This window comes from Onychomys torridus, chromosome 22 (genome assembly GCF_903995425.1).
Source record: "Onychomys torridus chromosome 22, mOncTor1.1, whole genome shotgun sequence".
Lineage (NCBI taxonomy): Eukaryota > Metazoa > Chordata > Mammalia > Rodentia > Cricetidae > Onychomys > Onychomys torridus.
The window spans coordinates 16,063,323-16,086,463 of NC_050464.1; the positions used below are offsets into that span (position 1 = coordinate 16,063,323).

Below are 23,141 nucleotides of genomic sequence, written 5' to 3' on the forward strand. Positions count from 1 at the left end.
TTCTTTCCATCTGACCTCTGTGTTGGACGCACAGCCCATCCTCAGTGAATATTTGCTAAAAGAACACTAAAGAAGGAAGAAAGCCCCAAACTCCGTTGTTCTTTTGCCTAGTTTGGTATTTACAGCCTCTCCTTCCTTTTGCCCTCTCCACTAACCCCGCTATACTTCTACCCCAAAGCTCTGCAGTGCCCGGCCCACAGCCACTACACCGACTGCCTTCCCTCCTGTCAGCCTTCCTGCTCGGACCCAGATGCCCACTGTGAGGGCGCCAGCCCTAAAGTCCCTTCTACCTGCAAGGAGGGCTGCGTCTGTCAACCTGACTATGTGCTGAGTAATGACAAGTGTGTGCTCAGAACTCACTGTGACTGCAAAGACACCCAGGGTCCTCTCATCCCAGTGAGTGAACTGGGAGATCAGAATGGTGGAGGCGGGAGATAGCTGGGAGACTCAACTGATGCAAAGTCTGTAGACAGTGAGGGCAAACAGAAGTACCCCAGATAGGAAGTGAGGTCACCTCCTGAGAACTAGGGGCCAGAAAGATGGCTCTGTGGTTAAGAGCATATGCCACTGTATCAAGAAGATTGGAATTTGGATCCTAGCTACTCACAAACGCCTGTAACTCCAGCTCCAAGGGATTGATGTATCTTCTGGCCATCATGGACAATCATATGCGTATACTTACATGGGGACACACACACACACACATACCCCTAAAAAAGACACCATCCTTGGACTTTACTTCCATTTCCTGTGACTTCTGCAGGCAGGCAAGACCTGGATCACCAGAGGCTGCACCCAGAGCTGTGCCTGCATGGGAGGCACCATCCAGTGCCAGAATTTCCAGTGTCCCCAAGGGACTTACTGCAAGGACAACAATGATGGCAGCAGCCACTGTGCTAAAATCAGTAAGGCGCCCTGGGGAGTGTGGAGAGGGTGGGGTCCTGATTGGAGGAACCAGAGGCAAAATAACAAAGGCGCTTCTTCCTGAGCCCAGAGGCCAGATGTAAAAATTACAACAGTGGGGGTGGGTTCTGGGGACTGCAGCAGACCCCCTGTCAGTGGGTGATCTCCCACACTGACCTGGTTGCGCTTCTTCTTACTTTCCACTCTCAGGACTTTGTCACAAGGGCCATGCTCAGTAAATGTTTATAGAATGAATAATGAAGGCATGGATGGGGGGGGGGCGGGGGCGGCCCAAATCCTCTTGTCATTGTGCCTAGCCTGGTTTCCATAGCCTATGCTTCCTGGGCCCCTCTTGTCTCCACTAACCCTACTCTCTCTGCACCCCTAGCTCTGCAGTGCCCAGACCACAGTCACTTCACTGACTGCCTTCCCTCCTGCCCACCTTCCTGTACCGATCTGGATGGCCACTGTGAGCACACCAGTCCCAAAGTCCCCTCCAGCTGCAAGGAGGGCTGCGTCTGCCAACCTGACTACTTCCTGAATAATGACAAATGTGTTCTCCGAATTCACTGTGACTGCAAAGATGTCCATGGTAGCCTCATTCCGGTGAGTGGGTGTGGGAGGTGGGAGTGGGGCCGCTGGGAAGAGGGCTCACTGAATCAAGTGCTTGCTGTCCAAGTGTGGGGACCTGAGCTTAAATCCCATATAACCATGTTAATCTGGGAGTAGAATCCCCATAAACTTGCAAGCTAGCTAGCCAGGTATTTACTGTGAAGAACAATGGTAACAATAAATTCCGAGAGTTGAGATATCCTGTCTCAATCCAAAGTGGAGAAAGTGAGACCCAACACCTGAGCCTGTTCCCCGACTGCCTCTCCTGTACACACACACACACTGTACATACATATAAATACTAAAAGATTCATTTTTAAAAAGTAGAGGGCCAAAGACATAGCTTGGTAAAGACACTTGCCTTCAAGCCTGAACACCCGAGTTCAATCACCAGGACCCACATGGTGAAAGGCAAGAACTGACTCACACAAGTTGCCCTCTGACCTCCATGTACTTGTCTCCGGCTGGCTCTTGAGTTTGAAAGTTGGTCAGGGCCTGGCACTTGCTGGGCAAGTGCTCTACCACTGAGCCATGCACCTGGCCTCTCAATGAAGACTGTTTGCAAGTGAACTGTGTACCTGAGCCCTGCTCAGAGACCCCTTTTGAGTATTATAGGCCTGCACTCTGCCATGGAGCCTCTCATGTTGCTTTTCACAGGGGACTCTAGACAGGTGCTCTACCACTGAGTCATACCCCAGCCCCTCACTGGGGGATTCTAGGCAGGGGCTCTCCCACTGAGTCATACCCCAGCCCCTCACTGGGGGATTCTAGGCAGGGGCTCTCCTACTGAGCCACACCCCAGCCCCTCACTGGGGGATTCTAGGCAGGGGCTCTCCCACTGAGCCACACCCCAGCCCCTCACTGGGGGATTCTAGGCAGGTGCTCTACCACTGAGCTAACCCACTTGTCCTAGCTATAATTCTTGTTTCAATATTTTCCACCTCTGGTTGGTTGATTCAGTAGATGTGAAACCTGTAGACAGGGCAAATGCATGTACTTCAGACAGAAGGGCAGTCTGTCTCCCTAGGACAAGCTCTACCACCCTCACTTCCTCTTCCTATGACTTCTGCAGGCAGGCAAGACCTGGATCTCCAAGGGCTGTACCCAGGACTGTGCCTGCACAGGAGGAGCTGTCCAGTGCCAGAATTTCCAGTGTCCCTCAGGGACCTTCTGCAAGGACAGTAGTGACGGCAGCAGTCACTGTGTCAAAATCAGTAAGGGAGCCACAGGGGAGGAGGGATGGGTGCGCTCACGGCTGGAGGGACCAGGGGCAGGGCAAGATGGAGCTTAGTCCTCTGGCCTTGGAGGTTGGGATAGGAGGTGCCACAGTGAGGAGAGATTCTGGACCCAACGCTGGGCGGGGCCCTGCTATAGTGCAAGTCTCTCGTTGGTCAGCCTCCCATGCTTACTTGGGAGAGCCATTGTTCTTAGTCTTCCCATGCTGAACCAGGAACAAATTACTCTTAACCTTCTTTCCCCAGACTTGGCACACAGCCCAATGCTCAGTGAAAGTTTACTGAATGAATAACAAAAAAAAAAAAAAAAAAAAAAAAAAAAATTAGGGCCAGGCAGTGGTGGCAGACTCCTTTATTCCCAGCACTTGGGAGGCAGAGCAAGGCTGATCTCTGTGAGTTCGAGGCCACCCTGGTCTACAGAGTGAGTTCCAGGAAAGGCGCAAAGCTACACAGAGAAACTCTGTCTCGAAAAATTAAAAAAAAAATTTTTTTTTAAAGGCCTAAAGAGCTATTGCTTATTTTGCCAAGCCTGCTTGGGTCCCCTCCCTGACTCCACTCTCTCTACCCTAAAGCTCTGCAGTGCCCAGCCCACAGCCATTTCACCAGCTGCCTTCCCTCCTGTCCACCTTCCTGTTCCATTCTGGATGGCCACTGTGAGGAAAACAGCTCCAAAGTCCCTGCAACCTGTAAGGAGGGCTGCCTCTGTCAGCCTGGCTACTTGTTGAATAATGACAAGTGTGTGCTCCGAATCCAATGCAGCTGCAGAGACGCCCATGGTGGCCTCATTCCTGTGAGTTGGGGTGGAACGAGGAGGGACTGGTGGGTGGCTAAGGAGATGGCTCACTGGGTAAAATGTTTGCCTTGCAAGTGTGAGGGCCTGGGTTTGAATCTCCAGAACCTACGTAAGCTGGGTGTGGTAGCTTCTAGCTTCTACTGGGAGAAAAGAGAATCCCTCGAAACTTGTAGGCTAGCTACTCTGATGATTGCACAGAGACACATAGCCTTGCAACACAAGGTAGAAGGTAAGGACCACCATCCCAGGCTGTATTCTGACCTTCACACATACATGCACAAATCTCCCACACACATGAACATACATGAAAACGCATAAAGATTTAAAATAAAAATGGAATGAACTTCTTCCCTCTGCTTTTGTTGACCTGGGATGTGCCTGTATTTTTGTTTGTTTTGTTTTGTTTATTTGAGACAGGGTCTCTCTATATAGCCCTGACTGTCCTGAAACTTACATAGACAGACTGGACAGGTCTCGAACTCACAGAAATCTGCTTGACTCTGTCTCCTGAGTGCTAGGGAGTGAAAGTGTTCGCCACCGCATGGATGCACCTGTCTTTAGAGCTGACTCTTGAGTGTGAAGGATGGTCATGGCCTGGCACAGGATAGACAAGTACTCTATCACTGAGAATTCTAGGCAGGCTGTCCATAACTGAGTCATACCTCCAACTCCTAACGACAGGATTCCAGGCAGGTGTTATGCCTCTAAGACGTGCACACATCCCCTAATGCAATTATATTTCCAATATTTTTCACCGTAGGTTGCTGACTCAGTAGATGTGGAACCTGCAGACAGTGAGGACAAGCCTACATACCCTGGAGCAGTGAGGCTGTCTCCTTAGAACTGAGCGCTTTCTTCTTTCTTTCTCTTCCCATGGCTCTTGCAGGCAGGCAAGACCTGGATCACCAGAGGCTGTACTGAGAGCTGTAACTGCATGGGAGGGACCATCCAGTGCAGGACTTTCCAATGTCCCTCAGGGACCTACTGCAAGGACAGCAATGATGGCAGCAGCCACTGTGTCAAAATCAGTAAGGAAGCCATGGCTGTGCTCATGGCTGGAGGGATGAGAGGCAGGGCGAAACGGAGCTTAGTCCCCTGGGCCTCAGAGGTTGGGTACTAGGTACCACAGTGGGGCAGTCTGTGGACCTTTGGCTCTGCTGAGACCTTCTCAGAACTGCTCTCCCAATGATGAGTCTTCCCCATCTTCTTACCTTTCAAAGGGCTTGACACACACCCCCATGCTCGGGAAATATTTTCTAAATTAATAACAATAGGGGAAAATCCTGAAGCTCTGTGGGTCATTTCTCTGCTTTCTTGGACTCCATCCAGTAACCCCAATCTCCCCCCACTCCATAGCTCTGCAGTGTCCTGCCCACAGTCGCTACACAAACTGCCTTCCCCCATGCCTACCTTCCTGTACCGATCTGGATGGCCACTGTGATGGCACCAGCCCCCACGTCCCCTCCACCTGCAAGGAAGGCTGCCTCTGCCAACCCGGCTATGTGGTGAATGATGGCAAGTGTGTGCTCCAAATTCACTGTGGCTGCAAAGACGCCCAGGGTGCTCTCGTTCCAGTAAGTGGGTGTGGCAGTGGGATTGGGAGTGCTAGCTCAGTGGGTCAGTTGCTTTCCTGTGCAAGTGTGAGGACCTGAGTTTGAATCTCCACAACTCACTATAGATGGTCACAGTTACCTGTGTCTGCAATCCAATCACTCTACCAAAAAATGGTGGGCAGAGACAGGAGCATCCCCAGAAACCAGTAGCTGAAATTGTCCTCTGACCTGTGATCAGCACTCACACACATGAATAAACACACACACACACACACACACACACACACACACACACACACACACTACAATCTTTAAAAAGATTTGTTTTTATTTGATTGTACAAGTGACTGCATATATTCATATATCTCACTTGGGAACCTAGTGCCCACAGAGGTCAAAAGAAGGCATTGGATCCCCCCGGAATTAAGAGTTACAGGAGCTAGCTGGAAGGTGCCATGTGGGTTCTGGGAATTGAATCTGGGTCCTCTACAAGGCAGCAAGTGCTCTTAACAGCTAAGCCATCCCTGGAGCCATATAAAAGATTTTTTTTAAAAGTTGGATTGTGGGCTACTTTTCTTTCATCTATTTCCTTCTGGAATGCTCCTGTCTGTATGTCTGGCCCTTGAGTTTGAAGGTTTGTCAGATTCTGGCATAGGCTAGGCAAGTGCTACCATTAAGCCACACCTCCAGTCCATCAGTGGAAGATTCTACCACTGAGCCACATCCACAAACCCCTCACTAAAGATTCTAGGCAGGTGCTCTACCACTGAGCCACACCCCAGCCCCTCACTGGGGGATTCTAGACAGGTGATCTACCACTGAGCCACACCCCAGCCCCTCACTGGGGGATTCTAGGCAGGGGCTCTACCACTGAGCCACACCCCAGCCCCTCACTGGGGGATTCTAGGCAGGGGCTCTACCACTGAGCCACACCCCAGCCCCTCACTGGGGGATTCTAGGCAGGGGCTCTACCACTGAGCCATACCCCAGCCCCTCACTGGGGGATTCTAGGCAGGGGCTCTACCACTGAGCCACACCCCAGCCCCTCACTGGGGATTCTAGGCAGGTGCTCAACCACTGAGCCACACCCCAGCCCCTCACTGGGGATTCTAGGCAGGTGAGTTGTATGACTGAGCTATTCTTAGAGGTCCTTACTAAGGATTTAGGACCATGATCTACCAATGAGCTGATAATCCCCCTAACCCACATACAATTCTCTTTTCAAATCCATTCCACCTATGGTTTCTTGACTCAATAGATGTAGAACTTATAGAGAGATAGAGAGGGCAAACTGCAGCTGTTCAGATAGGAAGTGAGGCTGTATCCCTGGATCAGCCTCTCCAGCCTCACTCCCTTTCTCCTCCTTGGCTTCTCCAGGCAGGCAAGACCTGGGTCTCCAGTGGCTGCACCCAGAGCTGTACCTGCATGGGAGGGGCCATCCAATGTCGAAGCTTCAGCTGCCCCCCAGGGACTCAGTGCCAGGATGGCCGGGATGGCCAGGTTAACTGCACCAAAATCCGTAAGAGGGGAATAGGGGAAAGCAGGGAGGGTGTGCTCGTGGCTGCTGGGATCAGAGGCAGGGCAAGGAGCATAGTCTCCTGGCTTTGGAGGTTGAACATAAGACCACAATACAGAGGAATTTAGGAGGCCCACTGTGGACTGCATCCCTTTTCAGTATTAGTCTCTCAATGGCTAAGTTCCCACACTGACTTGGGAGATACATTCGTTTGTTCCTCCTTAGGACTGGCACTCAGCCCAGGCTCAGTAAATGGTTGCTGAATGGACAGCTAAAGGAAAAATAAAACCAAAAAAAGTGGAAAGCACAAGATGTGTTGGTACTTCACCCTAGCTTGGTTTCTGCAGCCTCTGTGTCTTTGGGCCCCTCTCTCCGTCTCTGTTAACACTACTCTCTCTTTGCCACAGCTCTACAGTGCCCCGCCCACAGCCGCTACACCAGCTGCCTACCTTCTTGTCTACCTTCCTGCTCGGACCCAGAAGGCCTCTGTGGGGGCACCAGCCCAAGAGTCCCCTCCACCTGTAAGGAGGGCTGCATCTGTCGAGCTGGCTTTGTGCTACATAATGACAAATGTATGCTCAGAATTCAGTGTGGCTGCAAAGACGCCCAGGGTGCTCTCATCCCGGTGAGTGCATGCCAGATGTCAGACTTGTGGGCCTGGGCAGATGGCTCAGTGAGTAAGGCCCTGAGTCAGCACAAGTGGAGGATGTGATTGGAATCTCCACAGTCCAGGGAACTGTTGGCAGGAGGCCTTTGCGTCATCCCAGGGTTTCTGTGTGAGATAGGAGAAGCCACAAAATTTAGGAGCTTGGTACTCTGTGCTGTCTGGATATCTGAATGTGGGGTAAAAGGTAAGTACCAACACTCAAGATTTGTTCTCTGACTTCCACACATATGTGTGCCACAATTGAATACAGAACACACACATACACAAGATTCGTTTAAAAAAAAAAAAAGTAGGGGCTGGAGAGATGGCTCAGTGGTTAAGAGCACTGGCTGCTCCGGCAGAGGTTCCATTCTCAGCACCCACATGGCAGCTCACAACGGTCTGTAACTCCAGTTCAGGGGACCCAACACCTGTGACAAAACACCAATGCACATAAAAAAGGTAATTTTTAAAAAGGTAGTGTGCCTGGAACATGGCTCCATAGGAGAAGGCACTTGCCTATAGGCCAAGCCAATTTCTGGAATCCATGTGGTAGGAGAGAACTGACTCCAGCAACCTGTCTTCTGACCACCACACGTGTGCCATGGCATATGCACATGTGTGTGCACACAGATAAGTATAGTCAAAGATTGTTTTCAAAGTGGGATTGGCAGCCATTTCTCCTTCCCTTGCTTTTGTCCATCTGGGGTTCCTCTGTCTGTATGGCTAGCCCTGCAGCATGAAGCTTGGTCAGGCCTAGCACGTGCGTTACAAGTGCTCTCTACCTTTTGACCAGATGTCTCCCTTACATGTTCATCACTTGGGGATTCAAGACAAGTACTAGGCAGCCTTGATCTATGCTCCTAGACCCCTACAGGAAAATTTTCAGCCACAGGTCTACCACTGAGCCACACCCCAGCCCCTCACTGGGGGATTCTAGGCAGGGGCTCTACCACTGAGCCACACCCCAGCCCCTCACTGGGGGATTCTAGGCAGGGGCTCTACCACTGAGTCACACCCCAGCCCTTCACTGGGGGATTCTAGGCAGGGGCTCTACCACTGAGCCACACCCCAGCCCCTCACTGGGGGATTCTAGGCAGGGGCTCTACCACTGAGCCATACCCCAGCCCCTCACTGGGGGATTCTAGGCAGGTGTTCTACCACTGAGCCACACCCCAGCCCCTCACTGGGGGATTCTAGGCAGGGGCTCTACCACTGAGTCACACCCCAGCCCTTCACTGGGGGATTCTAGGCAGGTGCTCTACCACTGAGCCACACCCCAGCCCCTCACTGGGGGATTCTAGGCAGGGGCTCTACCATTGAGCCACATACCTATCCCTCATCTGGGGATTCTACATAGACACACTCCCACTGAGATACACCAAAACTCCCATTTGTAGTAGTTTTCCCAGTGTTGTCCACCTGTGGTTGGTTGGTTCTATGGAGTGAAACCTGTGAACAGAGGAGACAAATGTGAGTCCTTCAGACATGGCATAAAGCTGTCTTCCTAGAACTTCCATCTCTATCTCCTTCTTTTCTCTCTTCGTGATCTCTGCAGGCAGACAAGACCTGGCTTACCAGAGGCTGTACCCAGAACTGTACCTGTGTGGCAGGAAACATTCATTGCCGGAACATCCAGTGTCCCTCAGGGACTCACTGCAAGGACGATGACGACGGCAGCAGTCACTGTGTCAAAGTAGGTAAGGAAGCCATGGGAAAATGGAGAGGGTGTGTCCATGGCTGGATAGATGAGAGGTCAGGATACTAGGTACCACGTGGGGAGGATTCTGGCGGCCCATAGCAGGGTCTTTTTCCAGCGCTTGGCTCTCAGAGGTTTGCCTCCCACACTGCCTTGGGAGACTCACTCTCCTTGCTTTCTTCTCTCAGGACTTGGTGCAGTTCATGCTCACTAAGGGTTTGCTGTGTGGACAGACAGAGGGAAAAGTCGCAGCTCTTCTTGTTTTTCAGCCCCGCCTAATTTCTTTAGCCCCCTACTTCCTTTGGCTCTCTCAAGCCCTATGCACTAATCCCATATCCTTCCACCCCATAGCTCTGAAATGTCCAACCCACAGCTACTACACCAACTGCCTGCCTTCCTGTATCCCATCCTGCTCCAACCTGAATGACCACTGTGAGGTCCCCAGCATCACAGCCCCCTCCACCTGCAAAGAAGGCTGCCTCTGTCAGTCCGGCTTTGTGCTCAATAAGGACAAGTGTGTCCTCAGAATTCAGTGCGGCTGCAAAGACTCCCAGGGTGCCCTCATTCCGGTGAGTGAGCATAGATTTTGGAATTGGGGCCCTTCCTTCTTCCCTCTGTTCAGTGAGCCTGGGATGTACATGACTCTATCATTGGCCCTGGAGTTTTCCAGGGCCTGGAACAGGCTAGGAACATGCTTTATTACTGAGCCACATTCCAGCCCCTCACTGGGGGATTCTAGACAGATAATCTAAGGCAGAGACCTGCTCCCACCTTCTTCTTAGTGGAATCTACACAAGCCCTCTACTGCTAAGTAGCTCCAGATAGTTTTCCTGTGCTTCCCACCTGTACTTAGTTGACTTAATAGATGTGGAGCCTTCAGGTAAGGAGGGCAGAGGTAAGCCCTTCAGACAGCAGCCTACGCCTGTCTCTTACACTTGGACCCTTTGTCCTTACTGCCTGTATCCTCCTTGTGGTTTCTGTAGGCAGGCAAGACCTGGATCGCCACAGGCTGTTCCCAGAAATGTACCTGCGAGGGAGGACTTGTTCAGTGCCACGAGTTCGAGTGCCCCTCAGGGACTCAGTGCCAGGACATCGAGGATGGCAGCAGTGACTGTGCCGAGATCAGTAAGAGAGCCGTGAGGGAGGTGGGAGACTGCCCTAGACTGGAGGGACCAGAGGCAGGGAGGTGGGGAGACTGCCCTAGAGACTGGAGGGACCAGAGGCAGGGCAAGAAAAGGCTCAGTCCCCTGGGCCTGGGAGTTCAGGGATTGGAGGCAATAACAGGGTGGGAAGGGATTCTGGAGACCTTGCCTAGGCTAGTCATCTTCCTAGATGACTCTACAATGTGTCAAGTTAAAACTGACCATCAGAATTAGTGTCCCATGTTACCTTGGAAGAGCTGCCTTTTCTTACACACAACCCATGTCAGTAAATGTTTGCCAAATGGTCCTTCCCAGTGCTAGTCTCTTAACAGTTAATTCCCCACACTGAGGTGAGAAAAACCATTCTTACTTTCTTTCCTCCAGGCTTGGCACAGTCTGTGCTCAGTAAAGGTTTGCTGAATGAGTAACAAAAGGAGAAAAACCCTGAGTTCAGTTGGCCATTCTGCCCTGTCTCATTTTTCTCGTTCCTAATTCCTGCCCCCCTCCCTCCACTGTCCTCTCCACTAACCTTATTCTCTCTCCACTCCATAGCTGTACAGTGCCCAGCTCACAGTCGCTACATTAACTGCCTTCCCTCCTGTCTGCCTTCCTGCCTGGACCCTGAGGGCTTCTGCAAGGGTGCCAGCCCCAAAGCCTTCACTTGCAAGGAAGGCTGCATCTGTCAATCTGGCTATGTGCTGAGTAATGACAAGTGTATTCCCAAAATTCAGTGTAACTGCAAAGATGCCCACGGCGACCTCATCTTGGTGAGTGGGAATCTAACGTGGGATTTGTGGGGGAGTTTGAAAATGACTGAGTTAACTGTTGGCTCTGAAAGTGTGAGGATCTGAGTTCTTTTGTTGTTTGGTTTTGTGAGACAAGATTTCTCTCTGTAGCCCTGGCTGTCCTGGAACTCACTCTGTAGACCAGGCTGGCCTGAACTCACAGAGATCTGCCTGCCTCTGCCCCCCGAGTGCTGGGATTAAAAATGTGTGCCACCATGGCCAGCTGAGGGTCTGAGTTCTAATCTTCACTATCCATGTAAACGAAATGGGACAGCCTATGTCTATAATCCTAGGGCTGCTATTGGGTTATGGGAGAGCCACAGAAGAATCCTTTGAAATTTGGGGGCCAGATAGTCTTCTGTATCTAGAGGTAAACAATGACAGCTGTGCAGGGGCATGTCTCATTACAAAATAGAAGGTCATAATCAACACCTGTGGCTGTCTTCCCACATCCGTGTGTGCACACCTGTACTCTCTCACACACTGACACAAACACCAAAAGGCTACCTACCCTCTCCGGGGGGGGGGGGGAGATTGTGGATGACCTTTTCCTTTTGTCTATTTCCCTCTATCTTGGATGCATCTGTCTGTATGGCTGGCCCTGAATTGTGAAGATCAGTCAGGGCCTGAACATGCTAGGCAAATGTTTTCTTCTGAGCATCTCAGCCTGCCCCTCACTGGGGGATTCTAGGCAGGTGCTCTACCACTGAGTCACACCCCAGCCCCTCACTCAGGGAGTCTAAGCAAGTGTGCTGCCTCTGATCCAGGCTCCCTCATCCATAACTCAGGATTGAAGGCAGACTTTCTATGTAGAATCCCATCCCAAGCCCCTCACTGGGGAATGTAGCCAAATACCTAAGGCAGCGCCCCACCTCTCCATTTTTCCTAGTAGATCCTACACAGGCCATGTGCCCCTGAGCTATCTCTAAGTCCAGATGCAGCTGTTCTCACTGTGGTTGGCTGACTCAGTACGTGTGGAACCTGGAGACTGAGCTTGGCTGCTTAGAGTCACTCACTCTCTCCTCACTCACTCTCTCCTCCCTGACTTCTGCAGGCAGGCAAGACCTGGGTCTCCAGTGGCTGCACCCAGAGCTGTACCTGCGTGGGAGGGGCCATCGAGTGCCACACCTTCAGCTGCCCCTCGGACACCCACTGCCAGCACAGTGATGATGGCACCAGTCACTGTGCCTCCAACAGTAAGGGCGCCACTAGGGACGGTGGTGAGGGTGTGCTCCTGACTGGAGGAACCAGAGGCAGGGCGAGAGGAGCCTAGTCTCCTGGGCCTTAGAGATCAGAGGTAGGAGGTTCCACAAGGGGAGGGGTCTGGGGACCCACAGCAGGGCCTCTGCTCAGTGTTGGTTTCCCAGTGGTTCGGCTCTCTTCTTCTCTCAGGAATTAGCACACTGTCCATGCTCACTTCCAGTTTGCTGAACAAATAATAAAAGGAGGAAAAAACCCACAAGCAAGCTCTGTTGGTCTGGTTTCTGAAGCCTCTGCTTCCATCGGCATCTCAGGCCCTCTCCACTAATGCCGCCCCACTTCCTTTCTGTAGCCCCTCAATGCCCAGCCCACAGCCACTTCACCAACTGCCTGCCCTCCTGTCTACCTTCCTGCTCGGATCCTGATGGGCTCTGTGAGGGCACCAGCCCCAAAGTCCCTGCCGTCTGCACGACAGGCTGCCTCTGCCAACCTGGCTATGTGCTGCAGAGTGACAAGTGTGTACCCAGGACTGAGTGTGGCTGCAGAGATCCCCAGGGCACTCTCATTCCAGTGAGTGGACGTGAAAAAATGGGATTAGTGAGGGCTAAGGGATGGCTCAGTGGGGGAAGACTTCAGTTCAAGTCCCTTAATCCAGTTAAACTGGGCACAGTAGTCTGTCTGTAATCCCAGAGCTCCTGCTGAAATATGGGAGGGGCAAACAGGACAACCCTCAGAGACTTGCAGGCTAGACATTCTCGTATTCATAGTGGTGAACATCATCAAAACCAAGGTGGGGGAGGGAGAGTCAGTCTCAGTGCAAGGTGGAATGCAAGGACCGCACCTGAGAATGCCCTCTGACTTCAGGAGTATATGCCCACCCTCACACATACTTAAACATAAATGTGCGCACGTGCACACACACACACACACACACACACACACACACACACACACACACTTTTGAAAAAGTGGACTTGGGAGTCATTTTCTCCTTTTTTCTGTCTTGCTGTGTGATGCTCCTGTATATATGGCTTGCCCTGGAGCTAAAGGTTGGTCAGTTCTTGGCACGCGCTAGACCAGTGCTCTACTGCTGAGGCTCACCCCTGTCGCTTGGGATTCTAGACAATTGCTCTATCACTAGGCCATATCCTCCGCTGCTCATTGGGAATTGTAGTCAAGCCAGGGTAGCTCCACAGTCAGAGTGGCAGTTCTTTTCAGTGTTTTCCACCCACAGTAGATTGGCTCAGTAGATGTGGAGCCTGCATACAGGGAGAGCAAACGTAAGCCCCTCAGACAGCCAGTCAGCCCGTCGCTGCCATCCTCACTTCCGTCCTCTTCCCGTGGCTTCTACAGGAAAGCAAGACATGGATCTCCAGTGGGTGTACCCAGAGCTGTACCTGCAGGGGAGGGACTGTCCAGTGTCAGGACTTCAAATGCCAAGTAGGAACCCACTGCCAGCACAGTGTAGATGGCAGCAGTCACTGTGCCAGCGACGGTAGGAAGCTGTGGAGGAAGGATGGGGTACGTGCTCGTGGGCGGAAGAACCCGAGAAAGGGCGGGAAGGGCATTAGTTCTCGGGGAGGACACACAGTCCACACCCAATCAGAGGAAGGCCTAGAGCGTCTTAGTTGTGCTGCCCACCCTCTCGAATGTGGCCTCTGCTTCCTTGGGCCCCTCTGGTTCTCTACATTAATGCCAGCCTTTTTCCACCACAAAGCTCTGAAGTGCCCGGCCCACAGCCTCTACACTGCCTGCCTTCCGTCCTGTCTACCTTCGTGCTCGGACCCAGAGGGCCTCTGCGATGGCTCCAGCACCAAGGTCCCCTCCACCTGCAGGGAGGGCTGCGTCTGCCGGTCTGGCTACGTGCTGCAGAGTGACAAGTGTGTGCTCAGAAGCCACTGTGCCTGCAGAGTTTCCCACGGCAGCCTCATCCAGGTGAGCAGCGGAGGAGACTGCAGTGAGTGAGTGGGAGTCGGCTCAGTGAGTTGCTCCCTGAATGTGAGAACCTGGGTTGAATTCCCCACTACCCATGGAAGCTGACTGTGACCCCAGTTTTCTACTATGCTAGAGGAAGGAGGTGAAGCCAGGGAAATCCCAAGAAATGTGGGTGCCAACTATGGTAGTGTACACAAGCAGTCACTAGCAGCACAGAGACAGAGACAGAATGAATCTTGTTTTCATGCAAAGCGGAAGGCCAGGACCAAACCTAGTGTCTACCCTCAACATGGATGTATGCCCACACTTTCCCACACACACTCACACCTAGATTTTTAAAATTAGGATTAGGACTACTTTCTCCTTTTCTCTGTCTCTCTGGATGCTCTTCTTCCTATGGTTAGCCCAGAGGTTTGAAGGTTGGTAGGGTCTTAGCATGTGCCAGGGAAATGCTCTGCCACTGAGCCACATGCCCTAGTGTTCAGTGGAGGATTCTGGTTCTCTGCTGAAGCACACCTTTGACACTCACTGGGGGATTCTAAATAAGTACTGGACCTACCACTGGGCAACACCCACCAACACCTCACTGGGGGTTCTAGGCCAGTACTCTATATACTACTGGGTCACACCACCAGCTCCTCACTGAGGAATCCTAGGCAATTGTTCTACTGCTGAGCCATGCTCCCACCCCCTCACTGAGCATTCTAGTCAGACTCAGTTATGCCCACAGTCCCAGCAGCCGTTTAAAAAATGTTTTGTCATCTGTAGTTGGTTGACTCAGTAGATATGGAACCTGCAGATACAGAGGGCAAATGTGAGACTCTGGGACAGAAAGCTAAGTGTGTCTTGTAGAACAAGCTTGTGTTCTCTCTTTCTTTCCCTTCCTGTGGCTCCTGCAGACGGGCCAGACATGGATCTCCACTCACTGTACCCAGATTTGTGCATGCAAGGAAGGACTCTTTCAGTGCCAAAAATTCCAGTGCCCCTCGGGGACCCAGTGTGAAAAATATGAAGATGGCAGCAATAACTGTGTCTCCAACAGTAAGGGAGCCCAAGGGAAGGGAAGGACGGAAGCAGCTCACAGCTGCAGGAAGCCGAGGCATGGCGCGAGCCCTATTCTCCTCCTCCCCATAGCTCTGAAGTGCCCAGACAATAGCCTATACACCACCTGCCTTCCCCCCTGTCTACCTTCCTGCTCCAACCCGAATGGCCACTGTGAGGGCATCAGCACCAAAGTCGCCCCCACCTGCAAGGAAGGCTGTGTCTGTCAACCTGGCTACCTGCTCAATAAGGACACATGTGTGCATAAAGACCAATGCGGCTGCAAGGATGTCAAGGGTGACTTCATCCCAGTGAGTTGGTTTGGAGAGTGGGATTGGGGATGGGCACTCTCTGCCATTCTCAGACTTGGATGCTTCTGTTTATATGACTGGCCCTGGAGTGTGAAGGCTGGCAGGCTGTAGATTGAGTTTAATTTTTTTTTTTTTTTTCATTTTTCAAAGACAAGGACTCATACAACTCATGCTGGTCTCAAACACATTGCATAGCTGAAGATGACCTTGAACTCCTGGTCTTCCTGCTTTGACTTCCTGAGTGCTGGGATGGCAGGCTGCTCCACCATGCCTGGGTGATGTGGTGCTTGGGGTGGAACCCAGGGTTGTACCTCATAGACAAGCTCTCTACCAGTTGAGCCACATTCCCAGCCCTTGTTGAGAATGTGTCAGGGAATACCCCCAGCTGAAACTCCAAGGAAGAGGTCAACAGAACAGGAAGAACCCTGCTGCTCCACTTCTCATCTGCAAATGGGTCTAATAGCCCCTCCTACGCAGTGTAGTTAAGACACCAAGAACAAAGGAGCTGAGTGTTGCTTGTGGTCCACACCTCGAGTCCTATCACTCGGGAGGTAGAAGCAGGAAGATCAGAAGTTGAAGGCTATCCTCAGCTACCTAGTGACTTTGAGACTGGCCTGAGCTACTTAAGACCTTATCTTAACTAAACAGAGCAAAGAACCAAGAACAATGTCTTGAGCAGGAGGGCTACATGATACCAAGGTTCAAATGGCACTATTACTGTCTTCTAGAAAAGGCTAATTGCATCAGTTCTTGGGCATCCACGGGAGTTATGTTCTTGGTTCTAGGACACCCAGAAGATACCCAAACACACAGATGTTCAAACCTTTATATAAAATGATGTGGTAGGCTTGGGAGTGCACCACAGTTGGGAGAGGACTTGACACACACAGAGCCCTAGGTTCCGTCCCCAGCACCACATAAACCAGGACGACAGAAGACTCAGAAGTTCAAAGTCCTCTTTGGCTACGTAGGGAATTGGAGGTCAGCCTGGTCTATAAGAGACTCCATTTCAAGAAATAAGAAAGAATGTGAAGGCCATCTGGCTGTGACATCTGTCACCACCGTGATCCCCATGGTTGATTTGGATAATGTGCCTGGCTAGGCAGGTTTCTCCTTCCCCTCACCACTCCACATGTGGTCCTCCCCAAGCTGCCCATTTGGTTGAGGAGGACTGCTTTTGGTGTTTGTTTTGTTTTTGTCAAGGGTACATAGTAGCTGGGCTTCCCTGCCAGAAGCTCCAAGCAAGCTCTCTAAACAAACAAACAGAACTGGGCAGATAGCTCAGTCAGTAAGTGTTTGCCTTGTGCATGAGGATGCCAGTTTGATTCCTAGAACCCCTGCAGAAAAAGCCAGGTGTGGGCCAGGAGGTGGCTCAGCAGGTAAACGCACCTCCCACAAAGCCCAATGACCTGACTTTGATCCCAGAAACCTACACAGTGGAAAGGAGAGAATGGTCTCCTGAAAGAAGTGTCCTCTGTGCACACCACCCCCACCCCATGCTATGGCATCCAGTGCCCAACATAAATGTGTTTTTTCTATTTTTTAAAAGTCAGACATAGTGTATTTACTTGTAACCCCAGCACAGAAGAAGTGGGAAAGGCAGATCCCTGAGGCTCACTGGCCAGCCAGCCTAGCCTACCTGGCAAGTTCAGGACTTAATGAGAGACCCTGCTTCAAAGAACAAGGTAGACAGTTCCTGAGGAATAAACTTGTCCTTTGGCACTTCTCGACAAGCACATGCATATATGTGTACACACACACACACACACACACACACACACACACACACAAATAAATAACACAGTACTTGTATATCTTCTATATGCTTTAAATAATTCTACATGAATTCTAATGATACGACTGTGTAAAGTTATACAAATAGTTCTGCTGTGTTATTTAGGGAATAATGACATTAAAATGCAGATTTTCTTTCTAGAACTTAGGGCCTCATTCATGCTAGGCACTAACTCTACCGCTGAGCCATGCTCTGAGCCCCCCACTGGGGGATTCTAGGGGTTCTACTGCTGAGCCACATTCCACCCCCTATTGGGGGATTCTGTGCACACACTCCACCACTGAGCAATACCCCTAGCCATAGATGCAATTTTTTTGATAGTTGGACCATGTGGTAGTTTTATTATTTCACTTTTATTCTTTTTTCACACAACACCTCCCAACTGCATCTTCTCTTCTGTCCCCTCCTTCCAGTACCCTCTACCCCCCCTTTCCCCCTGATCCACTCCTCCTCCTCTTCCTTTCAGAAGAGAGCAGGCCTCCCAGGGACATCAGCTAAACACGGCATAACAAGCTACAGTAAGACCAGGCACAGCCCCTCACAGAGAGGCTGGCTGGCGGCAGTTTTTTCCAAACATTGTCATCCATGGTCGGTTGGCTTCATAGATTTGGGGCCTGCAAGTAGGAGGGTAAATGTAAACCATTCCCACGGGAAGCGGGAATCTCTCACCACGGGTCCCCACTTCCTTTCTCCTCTGCAGGTAGGCAAGGCCTGGGTCTCTAGCGGCTGCACCCAGAGCTGTGCCTGCGTGAGTGGGGACGTGCAGTGCCGGGACTTCAGCTGCCCGTCGGGGACCCACTGCCAGCACAGTGAAGATGGGAGCAGTAGCTGTGCCGCCAACAGTAAGGGCGCCGCGGGGAAGGGGAAGGGGAAGGGGAAGGGGAGAGGGGCCCTGGTGGCTGAAGGAATGAGAGAGAGGCAGGGCCCCTGGCCTAGGAGAGGGGAGAGATTCTGGGAGACCAGTGACTGGACGAAGGTCCTTTTTGGTACTCACACTTCTTGACAGAATTGGAAAAGTGTACCATCTTTGGGGACCCCTATTACCACACTTTTGACGGCTTGAGCTACCGCTTCCTGGGTCGGATGAACTACTACCTCATCAAGACAGTGGACAAGCTCCCAGAGGGGGTGGAGCACCTGGTCATAGAGGGGCGCAACAAAGTGACCTCCACAGAGAGTCCGACTTTGCACGAAGTGACCACCATCGTCTATGGCTATAAAATCCAGCTCCAAGAAGGGCTGCTAGTTTTGGTGAGTAAGGGGCAGGACCAGGCCTGAAGGAGCCACCCGGAAGTGGCAAAGCCAGAACGCCCCGTTGTCGGGGAGTTTCCAGGGGTGCAGACTGCTCTTAGAAGTCCAAGTTGGTGTCACTTCATGGGGAAAGGTTGGCGCAGGGCAGTGGGGCTGAACAAAGGCTGAGAGGGGGGAAGGCGATAGAGCGGTGGTGATGCACACGTGAACATGGGGCTGAAGCATCCCCAGTTCTGATTGAAAACAGCTTTCTTTTACACGTCTTTCATTTTTAATATTTGTTTATTTAAATGTTCATTTATTATTTACTCACATATTTGCGTATGTGTGTTAGATAAGTATATCTCACATCTCACATATGTATGAGTACTCACAGAGGTCAGAATGTGTCCTGCACCCTGGAGCTAGAGTTATAGGTACTTGTGAGCAGTCCAACAAGGATTCTGGAAACCAAATGCAGGACCTCTAGAGGTCAACCAATGGGCCATCTCTCTTTCACACTTATTTATTTATTTTATATGCACATGCATGGGGACAACTTAGGGGAGTCTCCATTCACCATATGGGTCCTCGAAATGAAACTCAGGTCCTCCAAATTAGTGGCAAGTGCCTCTACCCACTGAGCCATCTCTCTCTCTGAGTCTTGCAAGGAAGGAACTGGGGTATAAGGGAGGTCTCTGACAGCGGGTTAGTGAAGACTCTGGAGTAATATCATGGTGGGGTGGGGGAGTTGGGCAAAGCCAGGCACAGACAACAGCAACAGAGTGCGGCCTACTTAGCATGCCATGCAGCTGCAGTCTTCTGTTTCAAGGTCAACAATCAAAAGGTGTCGGTCCCCTACAATCCAAACAACCACCTGCAGATCATCTTGCGGGCACAGCGGCTGTTTCTCATCACTGACTTTGAAATGGTGGTAGACTTTGATGGAGAACACAATGCAGGTAACTGAGACAGGGACCCAGACAGCAGAAGATCCGTCTCTGAGCCAGAGGTGCTAGCTCACACGTGTAATCCCAACCCTCAGGAACCAGAGGCAGGAGGATCCTCAATGAGTTTGGGACCAGCTTGGTCTACATAGTGAATTCCAGGCTATCCAGGGATTATAGTGAGATACTGTCTCAAAGAAACCCAATTAAGCCAGGGGGTGGTGGCACATGCCTTTAATCCCAGTAGTTGGGAGGCAGAGGCAGGTGGAGCTCTGTGAGTTCCAGGAACAGCCAGTGTTGTTACACAGAAACCTTGTCTCGAAACCCCCCCCCAAAAAAAAAGGAAAAGAAAGAAAGCCAATCAAAATCAAACCCAAATCAAAAAACTGTGATCTTAGCAGTTGGAAGGTAGATGTAAGAGGATCAGGAATTTGAAGCTAGCCTCCCCTACATAGCTGGTTTGCATCCAGCTTGGGCTATGTGAGACCCTGTCTCACAAATGAAAACAGAACAGTAAAACCAGTAACCACAGAAAATAGGAACCCCATTTCTGGGATGGCAGATGGAAAGGCACAGCTCAAACAGGCAGGTCGTGGGAAGATGAGTTACACCTGAGAACAGAGCCCCAGCCTAAGGAGGAGACTCAGAGTGTGGTGGGAGATGGAGTTTGTGGCTCACTACAGGGCACGTGTTTTGTCCTGCAGTGATCTCCTTGCCTACCATGTACCACGGGCTGATACGGGGCCTGTGTGGAAACTATGACAAGAACCGAGACAATGATTTCATGTTGCCCAATGGAATGCTCACCTCAAACCTCAATACCTTTGGCGACAGTTGGGAGGTGAAGGTGGATACCCACTTCCGATTGCCAAGGTGAGGGCTGGGGATTAGGAAGATGGCTAAGAGTCTCTTTCATTGGAGGGGTAGAGGACTGAGTCTACAACCTCATGCATGTAATCTGAGCCACACCCCCAGCCCCTTACTGATAATTAAACTCAAGTACTCTTATCACTGAGCCACGCCCTCAGCCCCTCACTGGGGGATTCTAGGCAGGTGCTCTACCACTGAGCCACACCCCAGCCCCTCACTGGGGGATTCTAGGCAGGTGCTCTACCACTGAGCCATACCCCAGCCTCTCACTGGGGGATTCTAGGCAGGTGCTCTACCACTGAGCCACACCCCAGCCCCTCACTGGGGGATTCTAGGCAGGGGCTCTACCACTGAGCCACATCCCAGCCCCTCACTGGGGGATTCTAGGCAGGTGCTGTCCCTCTGAGCTGGAGATCTCCAGCTAGTCTACCCTACCCAGCATTCTCTTTTCCAAGGCCTCCACCTTCTTTCACACGGTCTCTCACTGACCGGTGTGAACAGCTGCTCATTGGAAATCCCCATGGTGCCCTTGGCCTTCCCTCCCTTCGCCTTTCTACAGACTTGTTTTTTCTCCTCAAGTTCACCCCCTCCCGGCCTCACGCAGCCCCTTACCATTCCTACTTCAGGGCCCTGCCAGAAGAAGATGGAGGAGAGGGAGAGCCTGACCTTCTGCTCTCAGAGTGCAGCCCAGAGCAGACAGCGCTCATCAGCAGCACCCAGGCCTGTAGAGTGCTGGTGGACCCCCAGGGCCCCTTTGCTGCCTGTCACCAGATTATAGCCCCAGAGCCCTTTGAGCAGTGAGTTGCAGTACTTACAAGAATGTTCCAGACTCCTGCTGTGGTTTTCCTCTCTGACCCCCTCTAGCTCTGTGGGCTTGGTTCTTCTCCCTTGTGACTTCGTTTCCTGCTGACTCCCCTATTCTACATCCTGTCTTTCTGCAATCAATGCCTTGTCCCCAAGCTATCCCTCCAGCCTGCCGACTTTCTGTGTGGGGTTCCAGGCCCCTCTTCACTAGTTTATTTTTAATCTATTTTCTTCTGTATTTATTTAGGTCTCGTGTAGCCCAGGCTAATATATACCTAAGGATGACCTTGAATTTCTGATCCTTCTGCCTCCACCTCCCAAGTGCTGGGATTATAGGCATGGACCTCAATGCCTTGCTTCTGTGGTACAGGGGATGGAATCCAGGGCTTCATGAATACTACGCAAACACTCTACCAACTAGGCTGCATCCTTAGCTTTTGTTTATTCATTTGGGGGGATTTGTAAGGGAGATGATATGTATATGTTTGTTCAATGTACATACTATGTATAGGTCAGAGGTCAACTTCAAGTGTCCTTCAGGACCTTGATTTTTTTTCCCTTTCTTTCCTTTTGCGTGAGCATGGATGTAGGTGTGTTGCTGCGGCACCAGAATTGAAAATCAGTGGTCCTATGCGTGTTCTCTCTCTCTCTCTCTCTCTCTCTCTCTCTCTCTCTCTCTCTCTCTCTCTCCCTTCTTCCTTTGAGGCAGGGTCTCACACAGAACCTGCAGATCACTAGTTTTTGGCTAGACTGTGAGAGAGAGAGAGCCCCACTGATCCTTCTGTCTTACTCCCCTGCAAGGCTGGGGTTACAGGCTTGGGTGGGGATTCTAACTCAGCTCCTCACACCTGAACAGCAGGTGCTGTTTCCTAGCACTGCCTCCCCAGCTTCTGCCCTGTTTCCTGAGACAAGGTTTCTAACTTGAACCCAAGACTTACTGATTAGGCTAAGCTGGCTGGCCAGTAAGCCTCAGGGACCCTCCTGTCTCCCCTTCACCAGCACTGGGATTACAAACACATCACCACACCCTGCTTGTTTTTAACATGGAGACCAGGAATCAAACAGGTCCTTATTCTTGCAAGGCAAGCACGTTGTCAGCTGAGCCATGTCCCCAGCCCTTTAGCCTGGGCCCTTTTCCAGCAAGGCTGGATCTCTTTGCTCTTCCTTTCTTAACAGCACACCTACTCCACCCTTCCCTCCTACTCCAGGCACTGTATGTCTGACATGTGCGCTGGTTGGAAAACCAAAGAAGAAGAGGAACTTCGCTGTCGGGTCCTCAGTGGATATGCCATCATTTGCCAGGAGGCCGGTGCCAACGTGACTGGCTGGCGGGACCAGACACACTGTGGTGAGGCTCTGTTCCTGCCTAGCAGCTGGTTCTGACTCCTCAGGCATTCTGCCCTCTGCCCAGCTCTGCTGCGGCCACCCCCCTCCACCCCCCTCCACCCCCCTCCACCCTTCTCCACCCTCCTCCACCCACCTTTTGGCCTGATTCTTCTAAGTTCAAGGCAGGAAGGGATTCCAGACTGACCCCTCTCCCGCCCACTCCTCCACTGTCCAATCCCATTCCCCCTCCTCTCTGCCTGTATTTTTGTTGTTGGGTTTTCTCTTTCTTTCTCTCTCTTTCTTTCTTTCTGTTCTTTTCTTTTCTTTTTTCTTTTTGGATATGTATATGTGTGTGTCCATGTGTGTTTGGGTGCATGCATGCATATGTGTAGAGACCAGAGACCAGGAGTCATTTACCTTGTTCTTTTGCTGGGGGGGGGGGGGGGAGTTACATTTATTTATTGTGTGGGGGGAGGTGCACATGTTCCACAGCCCACATGTAAAAGTCAGAAGACAACTTTCAGGAGTTGGTTCTCTCCGTCCACCAGGTGGGAGGGATCGAGTTCAGGACACCTTTACCCACTAAGCCATCTCACTAGCCCCACTTTGTTTTTTTGAGACAGGGTCTCTCTTTCTCCTTGGGACCCAAAGCCTGGTATTAGGCTAGGCTGGCTGCCTAGCTAGCCCCAAGTGTCCTCAGGTATTCACCTCCTCAGGACTGGTATAACAAGCGCATGTCACCACACCTAGCTGAGAACCGACCTCAAGTCCTCATGCTAGAGCAGAAGCATTTTTTTT

At 51.4% G+C, this 23,141-nt stretch overlaps 1 protein-coding gene across 1 annotated transcript in view; it reads left to right on the top strand.

The window, feature by feature from the left end:
• Window positions 1-23,141, top strand: part of Zan (zonadhesin) — a 113,261-nt gene that overhangs the window by 84,383 nt on the left and 5,737 nt on the right. Inside the window, 24 exon segments of the mRNA XM_036172373.1 lie at window positions 179-396; window positions 764-905; window positions 1,292-1,509; window positions 2,588-2,749; window positions 2,752-2,785; window positions 3,323-3,540; window positions 4,430-4,571; window positions 4,900-5,117; window positions 6,474-6,615; window positions 7,020-7,241; window positions 8,821-8,958; window positions 9,309-9,526; window positions 9,941-10,082; window positions 12,437-12,654; window positions 13,438-13,579; window positions 13,802-14,019; window positions 14,919-15,060; window positions 15,154-15,371; window positions 17,867-18,008; window positions 18,173-18,417; window positions 19,229-19,358; window positions 20,048-20,216; window positions 20,840-21,010; window positions 22,226-22,365. Coding sequence (XP_036028266.1) covers window positions 179-396; window positions 764-905; window positions 1,292-1,509; window positions 2,588-2,749; window positions 2,752-2,785; window positions 3,323-3,540; window positions 4,430-4,571; window positions 4,900-5,117; window positions 6,474-6,615; window positions 7,020-7,241; window positions 8,821-8,958; window positions 9,309-9,526; window positions 9,941-10,082; window positions 12,437-12,654; window positions 13,438-13,579; window positions 13,802-14,019; window positions 14,919-15,060; window positions 15,154-15,371; window positions 17,867-18,008; window positions 18,173-18,417; window positions 19,229-19,358; window positions 20,048-20,216; window positions 20,840-21,010; window positions 22,226-22,365 — 4,149 coding nt within the window.